The following is a 20,280-nucleotide window of genomic DNA, read 5'->3' as shown; positions in this document are numbered from 1 at the left end:
TTCAACGAAATCATAAATCAATGAAATAATTTGGACCATTCTCAGGAAAGACTTGTCCTGTTGAATTGAAGTTCCAGGAGTAAGAAAAGGGTAATATTACGTGTATTAATATTATACATAATTTTATATATAGTTAATGATATAATTTAAAATTATAAATAAAATAATATTCAATTATATGATAATATATCATTATTTATATATAAATTTATATATAATGATTATATATAATATTTTTTTCATAATTAAAAATCTTGTTTATACTTTATAGATAAATAAATTAAAGATACAATGATCAGATTTATAATTATTATATTAAATAAATTAAAATTTAATAAATACAAAAGAGACTCCAACCTAAATATTTTTTTAAAAATGTTAATGCTCCGCCAACTTTGGTAACCATTACATCATTGTACACAATAAGAGAATAGTCTTTTTGGGTCTCACTTTATGACAAGTCAAACCTTATCAAATCAAGATGGTGCCGGAGAGCGAAATTAAAAGATATTTTCATGTGAATTAAAAGAAACTTGAAAAATTAGAGGCCAAGGCAAGCTGGCACCAGAAAAACTTGCTGCAAATTAGAGGCGGCATGAGGTAAATTCAAGTGTCAATAATCATCAGCAACAAAACATGAAACATAATCTTCATGGGCGGCGCATGGATAAAATATCCTTCTCGAAGCTGGTCGGTCTGAAAATGGAACCCAGACAGCATTCATATTTTAGTTTATTTATCAATCAACCTCTAACTGATTCTTGAAATTTGTTTCATCATAGCTCTTTATACCTTCCATCAACATTGCCACAGTAGACACCATATTAAATCATGGGAATTCAGATTCTGATACTAGAGACATAATATTCTATGAATGCAATTACATGATTATGTAGCCTTCAGAAGCTGCATTTGGTCCTGTTGCACCATGATGTTTCCCCGGCAACATATAGATGATGCACAAAAAGTTGGAAAATGTATATAAGAAATGCTAATATAATGAGTCAAACTCTCTGAAATTTTTGAGTCCCTAGTTGAGTTACAACTGTAAAATTACTATTGAAATTGCTCCTAACTTTCTAGTGCTGGTCTTCAACTGTATAAGGTGAACTAAGTACATAAAATTAGAATGCAACTAGGGAGCAGAATCACATCCGAGTGAGGTTTTGGTCTGAGGCAATTGCAATATAAATCAATTTAAATATGTAAAATTACTGTTGAAATCACTCCTGTGGTGCTCAGTGCAGGTCTTCAACTGTGTAACAACTGTAAGGTGATCAAAGAACATGGAATTAGAATGCAATCAGAATGAGGTTTTGGTCTGTGAGGTAATTACAATATTGATCAATAGTACTAAACTCAGATGAAAGTAATAAATGAGAAAACAGAAAGCCATCAGAAATGGGGAGGAAAAACTTTTATACCGCCCATTTCTTCGTATCATACTTAAAACCTTCAGCAATGCAATTGAAAACCATCAATAGGTAGCAGAAAGCTACCTGAAGCTGAAAGAAGAAATAGTCGAATTAAGATATTACTAGCAGGCTTGACTGGTGAGCACAGCCTAGCATAGAAAAAAATTACTATGAAAGCCCAACTCACACTGGACATACAAGCTCAACTTCTTCATTAGACATGAAGAAAAACATCAAGAACTAGAAACATTCAGGACAGGATGGCTAAGCACAAAAGCATACAAATGCTATAAGAAGACAAGAATCCATAACCACTGTTGACTGTTGAGAAACAAGCACTCAATTCTTTAGTAATATATACATGGATACTGAAGTAGAAAGAGACACTCCACATAGGAAGAACTACAGCAAATAGGATGCTGGAAAATTTTGGATATGTAATAGGCCACAACATATTATCATTTTCAACAGTTCAAATTGGCTAGTATCAGTTATATGCATGCCAACACAAAGGTAGAGAGAATAAGTTAAGCTTAGCAAAGAGCAAGGAAAAAAGGTTATGGTACACTGCTCTCCGGACGGACAACAAACCTTATCTAACTAGCCTGCATTTAAAAACCTTTTACCCCAATGTTCACACATGGTTTCATATGAAGTCACTCTAGACTACTGCTGTATCTCTATTTTAAAAAATTTCTTTTGAGAAACTGTCCATTTCACACTAGCTGTTTCCAAATGCAAAATGGCGAGACCTGTATAACTAAAATTTTAAAGAATGTAATACTTGCAAAGACCCAATTTGGTACAGTTTTGACTAAACAGTAAAGGGAAAAGGGGATATAAAAAATAAAATTCCCCATTGTGAAGAAGAAACAATATTAACCCTTCTGTCAAATTTGTCCTGGGTAAAAATGTAACATCCCTCCCTGGAAATACTACCCACCGAAGGAGAAATATTACAAATTAATATTCGGAGCGTCTATTTTTTTTCTTTTTTTAAAAATACTTTAAAATAAACGCATCATTAAAAATGTTTATGAAGTATTCCAAGAAAATTGAAAATCTGGAAGCGAATAAAAGATGTATATACTCATATGAAAACTCATCTGAAAGCATCTGAAAACAGGGAGTAATCATATGCAACTGTACCATAATCTCAAAAAGTCAAAAATCGACAAGAACATGCCACTGTATGCACGTAACATAAACCAGAGATAATCTGCTCCAGCCGGATCTACCTACGCTGACCTGACCCTGCCTCGCAGCTATCTCGATCACCTATACCTGCAATCAGGAAAGAAAAAGGAGTGAGTGATAAGAACACTCAGTAAGGGGAAAGAATCAAGTAAACTATCTTTTTTTCCTGTTCTAACTCACTTTTGGGACTCAACCTCACATCCTAACCTCTATAAGAGATTGAGGGGGTAATTTAGTTCACTCTTTACTATTTGGGTCATACTTTGTCCCATTTGGTGTCTATTTGATACTTTCTGAAAGCTAACTATAGGGATTTGACATTTTCTAAGCTGAAGCTCTTTTTTCTTTCACTACACTATTTCTGAATCTGAATTGAGCTCTACTGCGAACATGCTCTACTGCGAGCGGACCCTACTAGGGGTCTATGTTCTACTACGGACGTGCCCTACTGCGGGCAGTGTAGTGTAAAGTGCTCCCTCATAGTTTATAGCATGTATACGAGTCTTATATCTTACTAATTTTGCTTCCATCTAAATTTATTCATAACTCACCAGACATTACTCTTGGGATGACCCTTGAATCTTGAGTCTCAACCTTTTCTTGCTTTTCTTTCTTTTCTTTTTCTCTTTTTTTTTTTTCCTTTCCTTTCCTTTCCTTTCCTTTCTTTTCTTTCTTTTCCTTTCCAAACTGTGAAATATTGTTCACAACCCTGTTCATTTGACAGGGCAACCTTTTTTTTCATACAATTTCACAGTCCAAACAGTTCCTAATTCATACAAGCTATATATCGTTGAAAAGAGGATTCAAAGAGCTTTCTAACAAGCTATAATAGCATTCATAATTTATTCAATCAGGCAGTCAAAACAGCAGATAAAGTCAGTGGCAAAAACTGCATCCTTTGTTTATTTGATAAAACAGTCCTTGTGGTTCATACAATATTTAACAATCCAAATGATCCCCAATTCATACAAACTATATATCACTGAAAAGATAATTCAAAGATCTTTCCAACAAGATATAATAGCTCTCATAAATCCTTATATAAGACAGTCAAAACGTGAGATGAAAGCAGTAGCAAAACTGTCTCCTCTGTTTATTTGGTAAAGCAGTCCTTTTGGTTCATACAATATTTAACAGTCCAAATAATCTCTAATTCATACAAGCTATATATCGTTGGAGAGAGGATTCAAAGAGCTTTCCAACAAGATATAATAGCACTCATAATTCATCAAATAAGGCAGTCAAAATATGGGACGAACTCAATGGCAAAAACTGTAAATATTATACAACTTTCTGCCATGAACAAAATCACATACATAGACATCCCAAATGGCAAAACAACATTCTTCAACATCAAAATCATCATTTATAACATAGATCCAAGGAACCAAAAGCCTAAAACATGTCACATATCAAGGATGATATCCCTTACCTTGTTTCAAGTCAAATCTTTGCAAGTTGGCTTCCTCCTCTTTGTTTTGTTTTCTTTATCACCAAGATCATTTTAAATCAATACCAAAACACACTAATATATTCACATAACATGCATATAAACATAGATAAAAGGAGAAGGAAGAAGATTTTTGGTTACCAAAGCTTCCAAGGTGCTTCTCTTTTTTTTTCTTTTTATTTTATCTTTCAATATCTCTTCAATTTCTTCCTTTGGCTTCAAGAAAGCAAAGAAAAGGCATAAAGAATGGTGGCTACTAGGAATATGGACGGAAAATGATGGAAAAGTCTTCTCTTTCTCTTTATATATAAAGTCTTATCTCTTTCTCTTTTTCTCTTTGTCTTTTTCCTTTTTTTTTTTTTTTTTTTCTTTTAGGTATATATATATATATATATATAAACACACATATACATGTAAAACAAATATATGTATTTAAAATGAGAAATATCTCTAAATAGAGTCAAAAGACATAAATACCCCTGGAACATACTGAGGGTATTACAAATAAATTACTAGTGAATTGAAGAAGAATTTTGATTTGTACGGAAGTTGGCAAAAGCATGTGCATGCATATAGATAGTGGGTTTTGGAAGTATTTTGCAAAATAAGACAGATTCAATAAGTGACATGAAACCAAAAGTTCATTAAAGCCAACAGTACAGACCTCTATTCATGTCCACACATTACAATGTACCTCTTCATCCGATCTTGGTCAATCAATTTTCTCTGGCTACCTAAAAAAAGTGTCAAGCTAGTTATAACTCATTAACAAAGAAATATGCAAAAATACAACATGAACTTTCACAACAACATGCCTGCCCTGATATGAAATGAACTATCCAGGAAGAAAACATAAGCATGCCGAATGTTAGATAGAGAATTGGTAAAATCGCCCATGTGTAAATTTATAAAGCAATATATTCAAGAATCAGGAAACAGTGCTCTCTAGACAAGTTCCTAATACAACATGATCCTAAGATTAGTATTAGATGTGACATCAATTGCCTGAAGTGCCAAAAAAAATGAAGAAAGACGAGATCAGCACTTTATTGAGCAATCATGTAGATGGTAATTGAACATTGATACATGTCATCAATAGAAACCATTGACAAGCACTTAGTACAACTTTGATTTTGACCTAACCAATAAAGCAAAGTTCTTGGAAAATGATTCTGTTGGTCAAAGATCTAAAACTTAGAAGGTATGAATTTTTGGACTACACCAGGTACAGAGGAAATAATAAAGAACAATGCACTATGCAGTATGCAGGAGATAGCATACTTGAAAATTTAAACTATCTCCAACCCAATGAATTACTACCTGGTTCCTCAAAACAAACACTACCAAATATTTAGAGAAACACAAAGGGTCTTACCAATAGAAAATAAAGAAAAATGCCAATATAGACAGAAACTCAACAGCGAGAGAAAAAACAAAACATAGGGATGGGGGACAAGTGGATATCTGATAAGAGGTTTCACAAAACATCACAACAAAATATTTTGTGTGAAAAATCAATAAATTAATAATTGCTGTCTAAATGAACTTCCATGATACACAAATTACAAATTGTATTGGCACAGGATGCACCATGAATTACAAGTTTCTAGGATTTCAATCCTGCGAGGCAATTACAAGGAGGATGTTGTGAAGTATGTAAGCCATGTAAGCACTGATTTATCTCAACCCATCCCGAGTGCAGATACTGAGGTCACTCCTGGATATCCAGATTGCATGCGAGTACATATCATAGAGAATTCTGCTTCCTTCCATGACCCAGCTCCCAATCAATAAGGTTTGTTCTGTTTGTTGTCTCTCTTAAGCTGAACTTTCAATTTCTTACTACCTAATTGGCATCCATTCATCAGAGCAATGGCATTTTCAGCAGCAGCTGGTGAATCATAACTGACAAATCCTGCAAATAAAGGCTTACTAAGATATAAAAGCCTACATTTTCCCAATGAATTCAGAGTTAGGAACAGTGTGCTTTACCAAAACATTTGCTTACACCAGTTGCTTTATCAACAAAAACTTTGGCACTCAGGACCCTGCCAAATTGTTGAAAAGCATTGGCAAGCTCTTGGTCACCAAATTCTTGAGGTATGTGATAAATGAATAGATTAGCACCAGGCGGACCTAAGTAGGAAGATATCATTATTAACAGAACAAACCTCCAAAAGCTTTCCATGAAAAACAAATGAAATGAAAAAAAAGATGGCTAACCTTCAAGCTGACCCCCAGAACTGGTACCAGGACTTGATGAGGCTGCTGGGTTATTGTTTGGACCTGTAGGTGTGACAGAACCTGGTGAGTTGCTCAAAGGTTGGTGACCCAACATTCCTGCAAGATATGGCATGGGATACTGAAGACCAGGTACATTAGGATAACCTGAGCCCACATAACTTGAAGAAGGTATTGCATAATTTCTAGGGCCCATATTGGGTGAGAGGTCAGGCGTGGCACCACGCATTGCATTTCCTTGATTTACAGGAGGGATTATACCATGAAAGGCATGTTGATTCTGCATTGGAGGTAGGCGGTACCGCATAAGTCCATAGGCTCCAGGAGCCTATAAAGAGAACAGGTGATAAGCAACCTATATGACCATTCTGATTTTTAATACTAATCAAGAAAGTGTGGTACAATCCAAAATAGGTGAAACTACTTATCATCTCTGCATAGCCTAGAGGCATCGTGAAAAATTGAATCAACCCAGAAAAAGAAAACATAAAAGAATTTACCTGATATCCATATCCATTATATGGGGGAACATATCCAAATGGCAAGGCATACAATGAGGGATGTTGTAAATCAGCATTTGGTACATTAGAGGCCTGGGATTGAGCTTTTTGGGCCCTTCTTGACTGTCTTTCCTTTTCTGTATCTGCCCATTTGACAACCAAAGGAACACTTGAACCCTAACAGACACAAAGGATAACCATCAGAATAAGATTGCAGAAATAAATTAGCTTCTATCAGTCCACGGCTTCTAATTAAAAAAGGCAAATGTAATTATAAATTCAACTCAACAATTTCAAAAATATTACTGAAGATTAACACAAAGATGCTCAAAGCTTGACAGGTAGAAGTTAATCACTGTAGACTTAAAAGTATAATTAGAATCAAAATTTCTGCCTTTAAGTGTAAACCTACTATTTATTACCAAGGTAGTTCTATATAAGAAAGATAAGAAGGGACAGTATACAAAATCTTGCAACACAAGTTAGGGCCAAAAAGAAAGATATACGCTCAGATGTCTTTCCAAAGAAAGCTAAAAAAATTATCAGAACATTGTACTCCAAGTAATTTCTTCCTATTCAACCAGATGTCAATGTTTTGGGATAAATTCTCAACTACCAAAAGAATACAAATATTAGACAAACCTCCATTTTATGCTTTCCATTGATAGCCTCCAAGGCAGCAAGAGCTTGTTCTTTTGTCTCATACTTAAGAAAAGCACAACCTGAAATAAAAAAGATAGACATATTAACTCTCATTGTTCAGAAACAATCAAACCAGGGACCTCTAAAAGGAAAAGAAATCAAGATCTTCCAAGCACCTTTACTCGTTTGCTGAGAACCTCTTAATATTTGTAAATCCTTTATTGTTCCATATTTAGAGAACAGAGCAGAAACTTCAGCTTCAGAAACATTCTTCGGCAGCATACCTACAAAGAGTTTATGTTCTAGATTGCAAAGACAACAACATAAAGGGAAATATCAGAAAACATTATATAATTATGGTATAAAATGCCAAAAATGGAGCAGCATCAGAAAAACAAGATTTGTTGCTGCAACAGCTCCCTCTAAACAAATATAAGTACCAATCATTAAAATTATATTATACCTAGCCTTTCCAGTTCACCATCTGCATATTTCACTTGCAACGGACTAGATGCCTGAATTGAACAATGAGCAAGAACAACATGAGTAGGTAGGTCAAAATGAGAAATCAGCAGTGGCAAAACAATAAAATAAACTGAATTTATGCAAGAACTTGGTCATTAAAGTTTTCCATTTCTATTTTTCATATAAATGGATTTAATCAAGAAGTATAAACCATAAAATTAAAATTAAAAACAAAGCAACAACCTAATTGGAAGTTGTAAAGTTTTCATTCATTCGTAAATGTTACAATGTTCAACAAAATTTAAGCTGGTCAACCAATTTAATGATTCTAGAAAAATATGATGTGAGGAAATGGTTTTGCTTGCCATCATGGTTCATAGAAAAATATGAAAGAAGAATAAATTAGTTAATAAATAAATTTTTCACTTCAGCTCCCGTTCATGAATTTCATTCAATTCTATTTTGACACAAAATTTTTCCCATTTCTTCCTTTTCTTTTCTTTTCTTTTTTACTTTGAAAGGAAAAGTACGCATGTACATTGAAACTTAAAAGTGGATCAGTAAAAGTGGTCCATCAAAAAAGGGGCTAATGCTTTACAAATAGAATCTTGAGCTTGTGCAAAAGTTTGTTGCATTTCTCCATCATCATTTCCAGTCTTTCCAATACTATAACCATTTGCCAAAATGCATTTCACCAAAACTCATTTCACTTTCATCCCTTCTACAATTCGCTTTACCATGTGATTAGCAATGCACAACCAACAACAACTGAGTTGGTGATTGCAGCACAATCATATCTTCAAGAAGAAGCATTGACTTTCAAAAGGATATGAGTAACAATTGGCTACAGGTCCAAGTCCGAATGAAAAGAAAACAAAAGGAATTGGATACAAGCCCAGACAGTTGATTCCATTAATGCACATAAAAAAATTCATATGGCAATTTTCAACTCTCCAGAAAATTTAAGCATGATGTGCTTTCTAAGTCCCACTTTATAAATTAAGAAAAGAGCCATTAATTTGGTGGAAGTAACACAGCACACCGTGCGCTAAACCGATCTACAGACACTGTTTTACCACGTGGATCAACACATTGCACCATAATTCCTCTGTAATCTACTTTAACAACAAATAAATGTTAACTTTAAAACCAACTAATAAGTATACACCATTAATTATTTACTATAATTACTAAACACAATGTGCATTAATTCATAATTACTAACACAATAAATGAAGCAATTTATTTCAGTTAACAACTGAATTATGATGCACAAGTGTCACTAATAGGTGGATACTGAACAGCTTCTTAGATAGTTGACCACATTATAAGATCCTATCAAGGTATAAGATCTAGAGATCATTATTATGAGCAATAACACATAAATTCTGACACTTAATCTGACAATGTGCAAAGTAATCAACAATATAACTCCAAAAAATAAACATAATCTAACTAACCCCGGGAAGTGTCTTCTTATTATGACAGGCATTGACCGCCTTATCAGCCTCCTGTCGGGATGGACATATAACAAAACAACACCCTACAAACCAAATACGCTAAGATTAGGGTTCAGGACTCGCACTGACCAGATAAATCTCAAACAAAACAAAACAAATCACACATTCTTACCAAACACAATAATTTTTAAAAAAAAAACGAACAAAAGAAAAGAACGAGCAAGCTTGCAATAATGTAAGATTTAAAACAAACCTCTCGAAGCGCGAGTGGTCTTGTCTTTAATGATATTGACCTCGTCGACCAGAGCGAACTCTTTGAACATTGCAAGAAGTTGAGCTTCGGTCATGTGTTTGGGTACTTGACCAACGAATAGCTTGACGCTTTCTTCGTTGGATTTCTTTTCTATTTTCACCTCCGCCATTAATGCCTTAAACACACAAACACGAACACAACTCTCGCCCTCTGTCTCAGGTTCTACTTCTTGTCTTGATTTCTCTCCCTATGAAATTGCAGCGTCGTTGTTTCTCTCTCTATAATTTCTCTTTCTTCGAATAGTCGTCGCTTTTTATTTTTGTTTAGGGAAATTGGAGGATTTCTGGATGGCAAACTTGGATCTTCAATAGATTCAATGTAATTAAATTGCATATTAAGAGGCTTTGTTTTACGTTTAACTACGAGACTACCCTAACAGCTGTTTCAGGTCTGAGGTGGATGATGGGTGTACATGTACAGTCTTCAGTTGAACCAAAGACTTGTACTTCCATCACTCTGTCATTTCAAATGACGTCTCTGCCCTTTAATTTCGTCGTCTGTTTGTCTTATTCAAAAAATTTTCCCTTTTCTTTTCAAACGGCGCCGTGGATCACGTGGGGCAGATGCGTCTCGTCCGCTTATCCAATGATTTAACTTAATTGCCCATCCTCTTTTTAACGATATAATTTATACTAGAAATGTAATTAATACACCTAATAAGTGTTAATATTTGTATTATGATAATAATATAATTATAATAAAAAAATAATTTAATAATCAAATCAATTGTCATCATCTAATCTTCTTTCATTTTTTGTGTCAAACATATAAATTTTCACGTATAGGATCTATTTTTATTTCAAAAACATTAATAAATGAATTTACTAAAATAAAAATATTTTTATTATATTTTACTTTTTAATTTTTCTTAAAAAAGCTTAGAATAATTAATTAAAATAACCATATTTAATAATTATATACAAAATTAATCAATCTATAAAAGTAACAAGATATAGTTAAATAACCCAAATAATAGTAAGTTCATCTTTATCTATAATTTTTCAATATTTAACGAGTTCATAACATACTTTATTTAACTTACACTTTCAACAATTTCATTATCAAATCTCTCTCAAAATACATAAAATATAGTGCGAAATATCACTTAACCCAAGTGTGGAGATAAATATTTACTTATGTGTTTGTTTGAATCATTGATACAAATTTTAAGATAAATTGTGATGAAAGTAATAAAATTAATAGAAAAAAAAAAATATGTGATTAGCTCTAGTAGGCAAATTTACTCGTACTAGACTTAAACTTAATTTTAAATGTCGATTTATGAAATTGGGGTTTTTTTTTTAATTATATTACATTGATATTTTGTCTCATGGTTTTTTATATATTTGCCATGATGGGTAAAATAAAAATTTTCACTTAGGATTTTTCTCAGTGTATTTTCATAAGTAATTTTTATATATTTAATTTGTTATTATATGATAAATCAAAATATCAAGTATTGTTTGGGTTGGTTGTACTAGATAATAGACCTTGATAATAAACAACAAAATGACATATGTTACAAGGAAAATAAAAAATAGTTATAATCCAATTATATGTGACAAACAAAATATTAATGAAGTTTGTAAGCTACTAGTTGAGTATAAACTATAGGTAGAATTGCATTTAGACCACTATAAAGATTGAATATAGAATGTTGTATGAAATTGAGGATGATAATGTCATGTATATTATTGCCCCATTAAGGATGATGATACAAGTGGTCATTTTTCATGTGACGATTAATTCAAAGACAAGAAAAACATTACTAACAATTAGTTTCAAAACATGAACAACTGTTTGATCTTTTAATGAAGTTTAAGAGGTTTTATTAACAAATAATTTTGATATTAAACATTTGTTTGTTTATTTAAGAAAAGTGTGATGAATGGTGATGGATCAAATCAAAAAGAAGAAAAAAAAGTAATATGAATATTTAATGATAATACAAATGATCTTGCGAATGTCCTCACTTTAAAACAAGTTTTCCCTCCATCCATTTTGAATTCATTTTATGATACCTACTAGTGACGTGCCCAAAAGTAATTTAATGACTTACACTCACTCATCTAGTCACACTTAAACTTGAAGAAACATAAATGTTCAATGGTTGGTTTGGACAGAGCAAATCGACTTTTTATTTTTTACTTCATTAATTTGTATCTCTACACCACAAATTTAGATCTAACAATTTTAATTATATTACTTAAATATATTCACTTAATCCGTCTAAGATGGAGCAATAAATACATGCATGAACTTGTGGAAATAAATTTAAAAAAAAAACAATGAAGAAATAAAAACACCATTCCTTTTGGGTTGAGTTGAATCACCATTGCAATTTACAACTACCACTCTAGCACATTGCTTCCCCTTAAATTCAGGCTGGATTTACAATCATGTGCTTCCATTTCAACTCCAACAAGCGTTATGTTTTTCACATGTTTTATCGTATTAAAATAAATTAAATATTTATTTGTTGGAGGTAATTACGAAAAAAGAACGCGTAAAATTCAGCCAAGAAGACGAAACAATAGCGTGAGTTGACCCGTTAAGTTTGGGTCATTTTCAGCAGAAAAGGGTACGGATACCGTTAAATGTCGGGGTTGAGACGATCGTCAGCGTTGGGAAGAGAAGGGCAGTGGTGTAAAAATGAAAGGAAGGGTATAACGGTAGATTAGCGTGGTAACCGAGGCACAAAGATAAGTGCGCCAGACTGTCCCGCCAAGTCTCCGCAGAGCCTCCAACGCTGCCACTTCTGTTCCCATTGCAACTTGCAGCACAAACAAACTACTCGTTTGTATTTACCCCAACCCCCGCCCGCCGTGTAAAAATAAATTGACATTATTTTAATTTGCAGTCAGACACTCAAATTGCCCGATGTCACACATCTATGATATTTAATGTAACAATATATCAAAATCATGGCTTATTTGACATCTTCAAGCCTGTGATCTACTTTAGGAGGGTTGGAGCCGAAACTGTGTGAAGTGGGGGAACATGTGACAGCATATTCATGTAGTACCATCCGAAAATTGCCAACCTTTACATTATAAAAATAAATCACCCATACTGAGTAATTCAACAATTAATTAGATTATTCATCCGGTGTCGGCTTATTTTGGTGCGGATCACTCTGTCCAGGGACTATTTTTATTCAATATATGGAAGTCAACTACAAGATCAAAAAGAAGAAACAGCAATATTTTATGACACACAGATTTCCACTGATACAACAAAAACACAGCTCCATCGGCAACTTTCATCCATTTGAAGAGATGGAGTGTGGCTTAAGAACTTCTCTTAAAGTCAAATGATGGTTGCTTGTACCTAATTCTCTCCTCATGGGAGAATCGATCAAACGCATAGCAGCAAGTCAGCGTTTCACATGCTTCTTGATACCCTTTCAACTCTTCTGTAAAGTGAATCAGAAATTTCTTGTCTAATATTTGTCACTTTATGATTCCCTATGGATAAGGAGAAAAGACAAAGCAGAGCATCAGCACATAATAAAACAGAGAGAATTTACTTTTGCCAAAACCATATAGAGAACAATTCTATTACTGACACAGTCATATCTGTAATACAAGATGGTTTAAGTTAGACAAGCAGAAGGTTGCCAATTTTCTTTGATGGTTTTTAATGATACAACAGTGACAGATAATATCACTGTAAGTTATGCCTGGCCATACCCAGAAAAAAGAAAATGGTATAGCACTTCTGTAAGAAACCAACTATATATTTGGTTACCCTAATATGGAGTGGTAGTCCTAACACCGAAGAATTTATAGCAAAACTAACTAAAATAATTTCACTTAGTTGGCTCTTGTTGGTTATAATGGCAGTTGTTTGGCATTTCAAATGAAGCGCATGACTGCAAATTGGCAATCCCACCAAGATAGCATCCAATCCAGCAAGCTTCGGTAGCTTCTCACGTGGAATAAAGGTGATTGCACATTTGAGGACCCAATCTTGTGAAAACGGCAAAGCGTCCCTACAAAAATTATAATGGAACTGTACTAAAACATGAAGTTTAACATCAACTGAAATGAAAATAACTGTTAAACGATGCAAATACATCAGGCATATTTCAGAAAATTTACTGTAATTCCACCCTCATAAACCAAAATACTTTGGAGAAGGCATTGAAGTAAACATGTTCATAACTTTTAAACGTGACTAATAAGCCATTGAGAAGAGGCTTCAATAGATCATTACCCTTTATAAAGTGGCCTTTGGCCTTCTGTACGCATGACCTGAAAATGCACATTACTAAGATGTTAGACAAGATATACAGGCAATGAATAGTGTGTTCAGAAGAGAGTTTTAATTCCAAACTAAAGTACAACTGTACAAATACATCCACTCTTCCAGTTGGCATATTAACTGTTTCCTGCCCCCAATCAACAGCAATAATTGATTTTACAACAATTGCTGTTGTTGAATAATAATAAGAGAACAAAACAAAAAAAAAAAAAGAAGAAAGAACTGACTTTTAAAATCTCTCTTTGTTTAGGTGAAAGATAAGCATACTTCTGACTATCAGTTTCAATGATAATGGACAGTTTCGTGTTCGGCAGGACCACTTAAAGTGATGTATATAAGGAAAAGGAGGGTGCAAGCACACAGAACTTGTAGAAGAGAGTTTAAGCATAGTTTAGATGGGTATAGCAATGACTTTGGACAAATGAATCAAACAACAAATGAATCCTTTAGCAACATGAATATGGAAATCCAAAGTGTTAAAATAGAGAGCCTGGTTATGATTGCATGCTACTCTGAGAAGGATAAAACTTGTATTGAACCCACAACACTGGCAAAAAGGAAACAGAAGAAACCAAGGAGAAACAAGTTCCAAAAAGGTACACAAGATCACCTGTAATGTTCAGTGATCTTTTGACACTAAAAGGTGCAAAAGTTATTAGACTTCATGAATTCCAACGCCAATTGTTTATTACTTTAAACAACGCTACAATAAGTCATATCTAAACGTTAAATAGCTAAAAGATAGGCAAAGGGAAATTATAAAAAAGTGAAAAGAAACAAATAACTGGTATGCACAATAACGTCCATTCTATAGCTTCCAACTTTCCCAGGTCCTCAGTTGCTACATGAGACGGGTTTTAACCATGTGTACAGGTGCCGTTTTCTGCCTGCAACTTGAACTTCATCAAGCACAAAACAATTAGATATCAATGAAGTAAAACAGCAAACTAGATATTATTGCTATGTAACAGCATGGCATTTGGCTTGCTCCCTATGCATGACAATTATTCTGTCATTCTTTATTGAAAAACTAGTATCAACCAAGGAAAACATCAGTACACTACCAGGAACAATATAATAGACCATGACTTATCATATCAGTAACCTGTATACACTTTTTCAAAATGGTTTAAAATGTCACCAAACCGTTCATTCATGTCAAACATTAATAACGCTTGACCACATGGACTGAACCTTCAGCTTTGATGAATTTTAGTTATTTATGTGACAGCCTCAATTATTCGACACGAGTTTATAGAGCTAACATGATTTAATAATCTTAAATTGACTATTTTCATGACCTAGTTTCTAAAGTTTAGTTTCTATTGTAATATCCTGGGACCAAACTTTTCTTTGTTCAAAAGTAGTCTGATATCTGAAACACCATATCTCAGAGGAAGAGGAAGAAAAGTTACAAATAATGCCATACATAAGATGCAGATGAAATACTTCTTCAAGAGGTATCCACCAATCAAAATCTTCATCAGTCAGAAATTGAGGAGAACATTTAAACTATGCAAGACTGTTTGGAAGAAAATATATGGACAAAGACAAAATAGATACTCTTTAGGCTACACAATTAAAGCATTCGAAAAATAAAAAAATTACCTGAAAAACGATACTCAACTATGGAGTGAGTCAAGCTCCATTCGAATCTAAATAATTAGCTTGAGTTTAATTTCATTTGAATTTATAGGAAATGTCATTGAGGTTGACATGATGAATAGAGTTATCAATACGATAATACTATTATAAGCAAAATAAAGAGTATCGTTAACAAAATGAACAATAATTATCAAAAATGGATTTAAACAAAAATTTAGTTTAAGGTGTCAAACTAAAACTCTAATTTAAATTTTGCTTCAATCTATCCAAATAACTACTTGGTTTGAATCTACCCCTTGAAAAGTAAGGGATTTTATGATTATTTTTTAAAACAATAGGGGAGTAACGGCTTTTTAAAAAGAGGTGAAGGGGAATAAAAGACGCTGTTTCAGCTTTTCGGAAACAATAGGGGTTAATTATTATTAAGATAACCTGAGAGGGGTTTTTTGGGTCGATGGGTGAAATGTTTCTGTATTTGGTTTACTCTTTCTCTTTCCTAGGGTTTTTATTTTTTTCCCAATGCTAAGCATATCATAGGGTCTTTGTTCTATACTCAGTCATAAATTGATCTACACAAAGCCATGCCTCGGTATGTCCTTTCAGGTTTTCTATGTTCGATTAAGAACCATTTTTTATTTGTCTAATCATATCAATTTTTACAAATTCTCTCTTCCTGGTGTTTATGCAAATTCGCAGGTATTACTGTGACTATTGCGACACATATTTGACCCACGATTCTGTAAGTCGCTTTAGTTCTATATAAGTTTACTCTTTAGTGAGCAGGATTTAAGTTTGTTTTTTTCATATGACATTTGATTTTATGAAAAATTTGCACTTGCCTTCATTTATACTATTTGTGTGCATGTCGTTCCTTTGAATTTCTTCCAAGGCATCTAACTGATGATTTTTGCTATCTTTTTCAGCCATCTGTGAGAAAACAGCACAATGCAGGCTACAAACATAAGGTGTCGTACAAAGGCGTCCTATATTTTAGTTAAATGGGCTACTTTATTTTCTCCTAATTCTGTATATCATTTCAGGCAAATGTGAGGAGCTACTATCAGCAGTTTGAGGAGCAACAAACTCAAAGTTTAATTGACCAGAGAATCAAGGAACATCTTGGCCAAACTGCTGCATACCAGGTTGGTGCTGCTTACAATCAGCATGTAATGGTTCAGAGGCCCCGCGCACCGGTTCTACCAACACCTGTTATGCCAATTCCTGGAGGTGCTCAGTTGAATCCGGCATTACTCCCAGGGATGAGGCCTCCTGTTTTACCGAGGCCAATTCCTGGTCCTCCAGGTAAAGCGGGGCTAAAACATATTCTACTCCTTGCCAAACTCTGTTATGTTGCATGCACTGATCCATAGGGTATGCATTTTGCATGTGAGCACATATTTTGTAATTTGATTGTTGGTGCCTGCGACCTTATTGATATGGCAGATGTCTTGTTGGTGGCTGTTCCTGCTGTTGTTTGATGTCATACTTAGGTAGCGCATTTGTATACTGATGTAGAACTTAGAAAATTTTCCTGTATCAGTTTCAAACCATGGTTATCTTGGTGTTGATAAATCATTTAGACATTTACTATTGCCAATTCTCTTTATCAAAATTAGTTATCTTTCTTTAAGGAATTACTACTGGGAGTGCTGGTTTTTTGAGTAGGGTTTTGCTTGAGTAATTAGATACAGAGACCGTTGGATAGGTTTATATGAATTTTTGTTCTTAGATAATTAGGTTAAAGGTTTTCTCTTTTTTATCTCCTTGTAGACAGCTAGTTGACCTAGAAGTACATTTTTAATTTTTAATTTTTGATTTTAAAAAAAAAAACTTATTGGTAGCATCAATTTAATCATTTGATTGGCTCATGATTGGTAGAAGGTTTATTTGATATGGATTGTGGTGGATTGCTCTGTTTATGAAGACTGGGAGCTGTTCCTCTTGTTACTCTATTAACTGGCTTATTTCTTCCTGCCTGTTTTCAATATAGGTCACTGTATTATCCTAGGTTTCTTTGACAGACATGCCAAAAAATCAATATTTGTTGACTTCACTCTTTAGATTATAATGCTTGTTCTTTCTGTGACCATCTTATAGTGTATTTTCTGCATGTAATCTAATCATGTGGCGTTAAGAATGCCTGGAATTGAATCATTCTGATGGTGTTAGCAGGTTACATGTCTGCTCCAGGCATGCCACCAATGGTGGCACCACCTGGTGCGCCTCCTGCACCTGGTCAAGTAAATGGTCTTCCTAGACCTCCAGCTGTTCTTAACCCAACAGCAATTCCTGGTAGTGCCACACCAGCTGCTTCATCTACTGGAGCTCCTGCCATGGTAACACCTTCACCATATCAAGCAAATTCATCTGTTCCAACAAGTGGTGGGTTTGACAGTTTCAATGCCAATGCCCAAGCTCCTGAGTCCAATCATTAGTATGGGCCAAGCTGGTACGTTTTGCTTTTCTACCAAAATGAAGGATCTTTGTTGCAAGTATGCCATATACAGGGGTTTTTTTTGTGGTTAATGATATCTGTTATATCATTTTAAGTACCATGAAATGTTAAAAAAAAAAAAAAAAATTATATTGGCGCAATGAAATGTTGAAGGAATTATATTAGTGTGCTTTGACTTTGTATGTATGGAATATGAGGCAATATGATAACAAATTTGGTTGATTTGTAACTATTGAACAAAATGTGTTATGTTTGGTCACAATTTTTCTTTCAAGTATTTGTAGTTTCCATGCAGTAACTTTCCAAAGAATTGTCCGCAGCATGAACTGTAACTTTGAAGTGCATGACTAACTTGGTTTGAAACAGATTGTTAAAATTAGGTCAGGATCAACTTCCCTTAAGCCGCTTACTTGGGATGTTTAATCCTACACATTTTTACCTAATTTAAACTTTGGAAAAAATGTAGAGAGGTTGAGAAACTCTTTGGCGACCCCCAAAAAAGAATAGAATGAACCAGATGTTTAAATGTATTATAAATCAATACACTTTAAAAGCTTTAAGTTCTGATTTCTTTTCTTTGGTTACCTTTGAGGATTTAAGACAAACAAAGCATTTCACACTTTAGCTTTCCACTAATTTTTGTAAGTCCTGTGGATACATTTAGAACTCGAATTATAGCGTCAATGACACCGCTTTTGTTGCAGTCTTAACTCGCTTTCACTGCATGATCTATGGCTTGGGGTTCTGGATGTGTTGTAATGCGCTCCCAGAGTTTGGCATGCAGCCAAAATGGATGTGAACTTTTGTCATTTTGTAAACATTAATAAGATGTCATGGAACCCAATGTCGTTCTTTTGAATGCCTGTGAAAATTTTTTATTCAATGTGATTTAATTATAGTGGCAGAAAGTGGATAGTAGTAACTTGAAACTAATGGTTATCAATGGATTTTGGTTTGTTTTACTCGTAGTTATGATTAAGCCGAAATGGTGCTTTTACCTATTAATTTTACGAGGCAGGCCTAGAAAAGGTTCCCCTTGTATATTATATTTCTCAACTGTTCATCGGTAAGTTTTGTATGTTTTTCACTAGAAGACGATTTGGGGAGTAAGATTTGTTCTACTATATGATATGTGATCACATCTGCTATGTCTGCATCCATGGGAGATGCTGCAGTGGAAATGCCAAGCTTTGCTGAGACCTGCTGGATTGAAAAGGAAGTAATAATAGCAGTACACACATAGATGTACGATGGTCTTGCTTCTCATGGAAGAAGACTCTACAAAAAACCCTTTTCTGCTGCTTGATTTTCTGAATCACCCAAATGCTGGCAAAACAAACCACGAACATATGTTGTATCTTTTCGTCTAGTTAAATCCTTCCATGTGTGAGGGCAGACATATCAATAGGCCAGTCCGGGCCTTATGCCTGTACTTATGCCTGTATAGTAATGGGTCTTTAAACTAGGTTAACCTATGAATTTTTGAAAGACGAAGGTCAGACCCTATATATGGCATTTGGGACCCTAAACGAGCTGGGTCACGGGTTTTAATCACAAATCTTAAAAATTTTAATTAAAGCTTTTAAACAAATTATTAAAACTAAGCGCAATACCCTAAACATTTTATTTATAATCTCTCCTTTGTGATAGAAAAATATCGTGGTTACATGATCAAAAATATTATAAATTTATAATATAGTACAAATAAATTAATTTACATATTGTATAACTATAAACATAAATAAAAAAATATATATATATATATATATATTATATCATTTATCTACTTGTCTTCAACATCCAAATTTCTGAATTTATTTGATATTGTATATATTTGACATTGAATCTATTTGTAATGATAAAATTGAAATGAAAATGAAATTATAAATATAATGAATTATTATTTGTAAATTCAGACAATTTTCAAAAGAGAGTTGATGAAAGAAAATGAGACTGAAAATATAATAAAAGAATTAAGATTGAAAAATTTGTAAATAAAATTGGAAATAAAAAAATTTGGATTGCTTTATATAGAAAAAATAAAAAAAATTATCACAAGCAAAAGCAGTAGAAGTCTTCATTTTTGTCTTTTTTTCCCTTTTTAACAATTTGTAAATAGTATCAGACCGGACTGACCCATGATCTTAGTATTAAAACCTACAACTTGATTCATAAGGTTTATAAGCTAGGTCTGAGACACTACAATGTTAGGTTAAATCTTTTTAAGTTAGACTTTAAATTTGTGTTTTGGGCAAGACATATAAGGGGTAA

The 20,280-nt window shown here is 33.6% G+C and overlaps 2 protein-coding genes and 1 long non-coding RNA gene across 4 annotated transcripts; 1 reads left to right on the top strand and 2 right to left on the bottom strand.

Annotated features, from left to right (window-relative positions):
- Window positions 1-954: 954 nt before the first annotated feature.
- On the bottom strand, window positions 955-2,615 carry LOC123224445. Its single transcript, XR_006503971.1, has 3 exons — window positions 2,565-2,615; window positions 1,425-1,505; window positions 955-1,266 (listed from the first exon to the last, which is right to left on the bottom strand). It is a non-coding gene; the product is annotated as an uncharacterized LOC123224445 (long non-coding RNA).
- A 2,875-nt stretch (window positions 2,616-5,490) lies between these two features.
- Window positions 5,491-10,003, bottom strand: LOC123224444 (RNA-binding protein BRN1-like). Its single transcript, XM_044648100.1, has 9 exons — window positions 9,624-10,003; window positions 9,371-9,453; window positions 7,909-7,960; window positions 7,622-7,747; window positions 7,446-7,525; window positions 6,804-6,980; window positions 6,286-6,631; window positions 6,055-6,198; window positions 5,491-5,977 (listed from the first exon to the last, which is right to left on the bottom strand). Exons 1-9 carry the CDS (start codon window positions 9,790-9,792, stop codon window positions 5,850-5,852), a joined length of 1,305 nt encoding a protein of 434 aa, XP_044504035.1. The 5' UTR covers window positions 9,793-10,003; the 3' UTR covers window positions 5,491-5,849.
- Window positions 10,004-15,986: 5,983 nt separating this feature from the next.
- Window positions 15,987-18,971, top strand: LOC123224443 (U1 small nuclear ribonucleoprotein C-like). Of its 2 annotated transcripts, XM_044648099.1 has the most exons (6): window positions 15,987-16,143; window positions 16,251-16,293; window positions 16,478-16,519; window positions 16,595-16,856; window positions 17,727-18,003; window positions 18,714-18,971. In XM_044648099.1, exons 1-5 carry the CDS (start codon window positions 16,136-16,138, stop codon window positions 17,987-17,989), a joined length of 618 nt encoding a protein of 205 aa, XP_044504034.1. In that variant the 5' UTR covers window positions 15,987-16,135; the 3' UTR covers window positions 17,990-18,003; window positions 18,714-18,971. The 2 variants fall into 2 exon arrangements, with proteins under 2 accessions (XP_044504034.1, XP_044504033.1); XM_044648098.1 differs by lacking the exon at window positions 18,714-18,971 and having other exon boundaries at window positions 17,727-18,238.
- The last annotated feature ends 1,309 nt before the right edge of the window (window positions 18,972-20,280 follow it).

Source organism: Mangifera indica, chromosome 8 (genome assembly GCF_011075055.1).
Source record: "Mangifera indica cultivar Alphonso chromosome 8, CATAS_Mindica_2.1, whole genome shotgun sequence".
In the NCBI taxonomy this organism is placed as follows: domain Eukaryota; kingdom Viridiplantae; phylum Streptophyta; class Magnoliopsida; order Sapindales; family Anacardiaceae; genus Mangifera; species Mangifera indica.
This window is presented reverse-complemented; position numbering and strand designations above follow the sequence as displayed.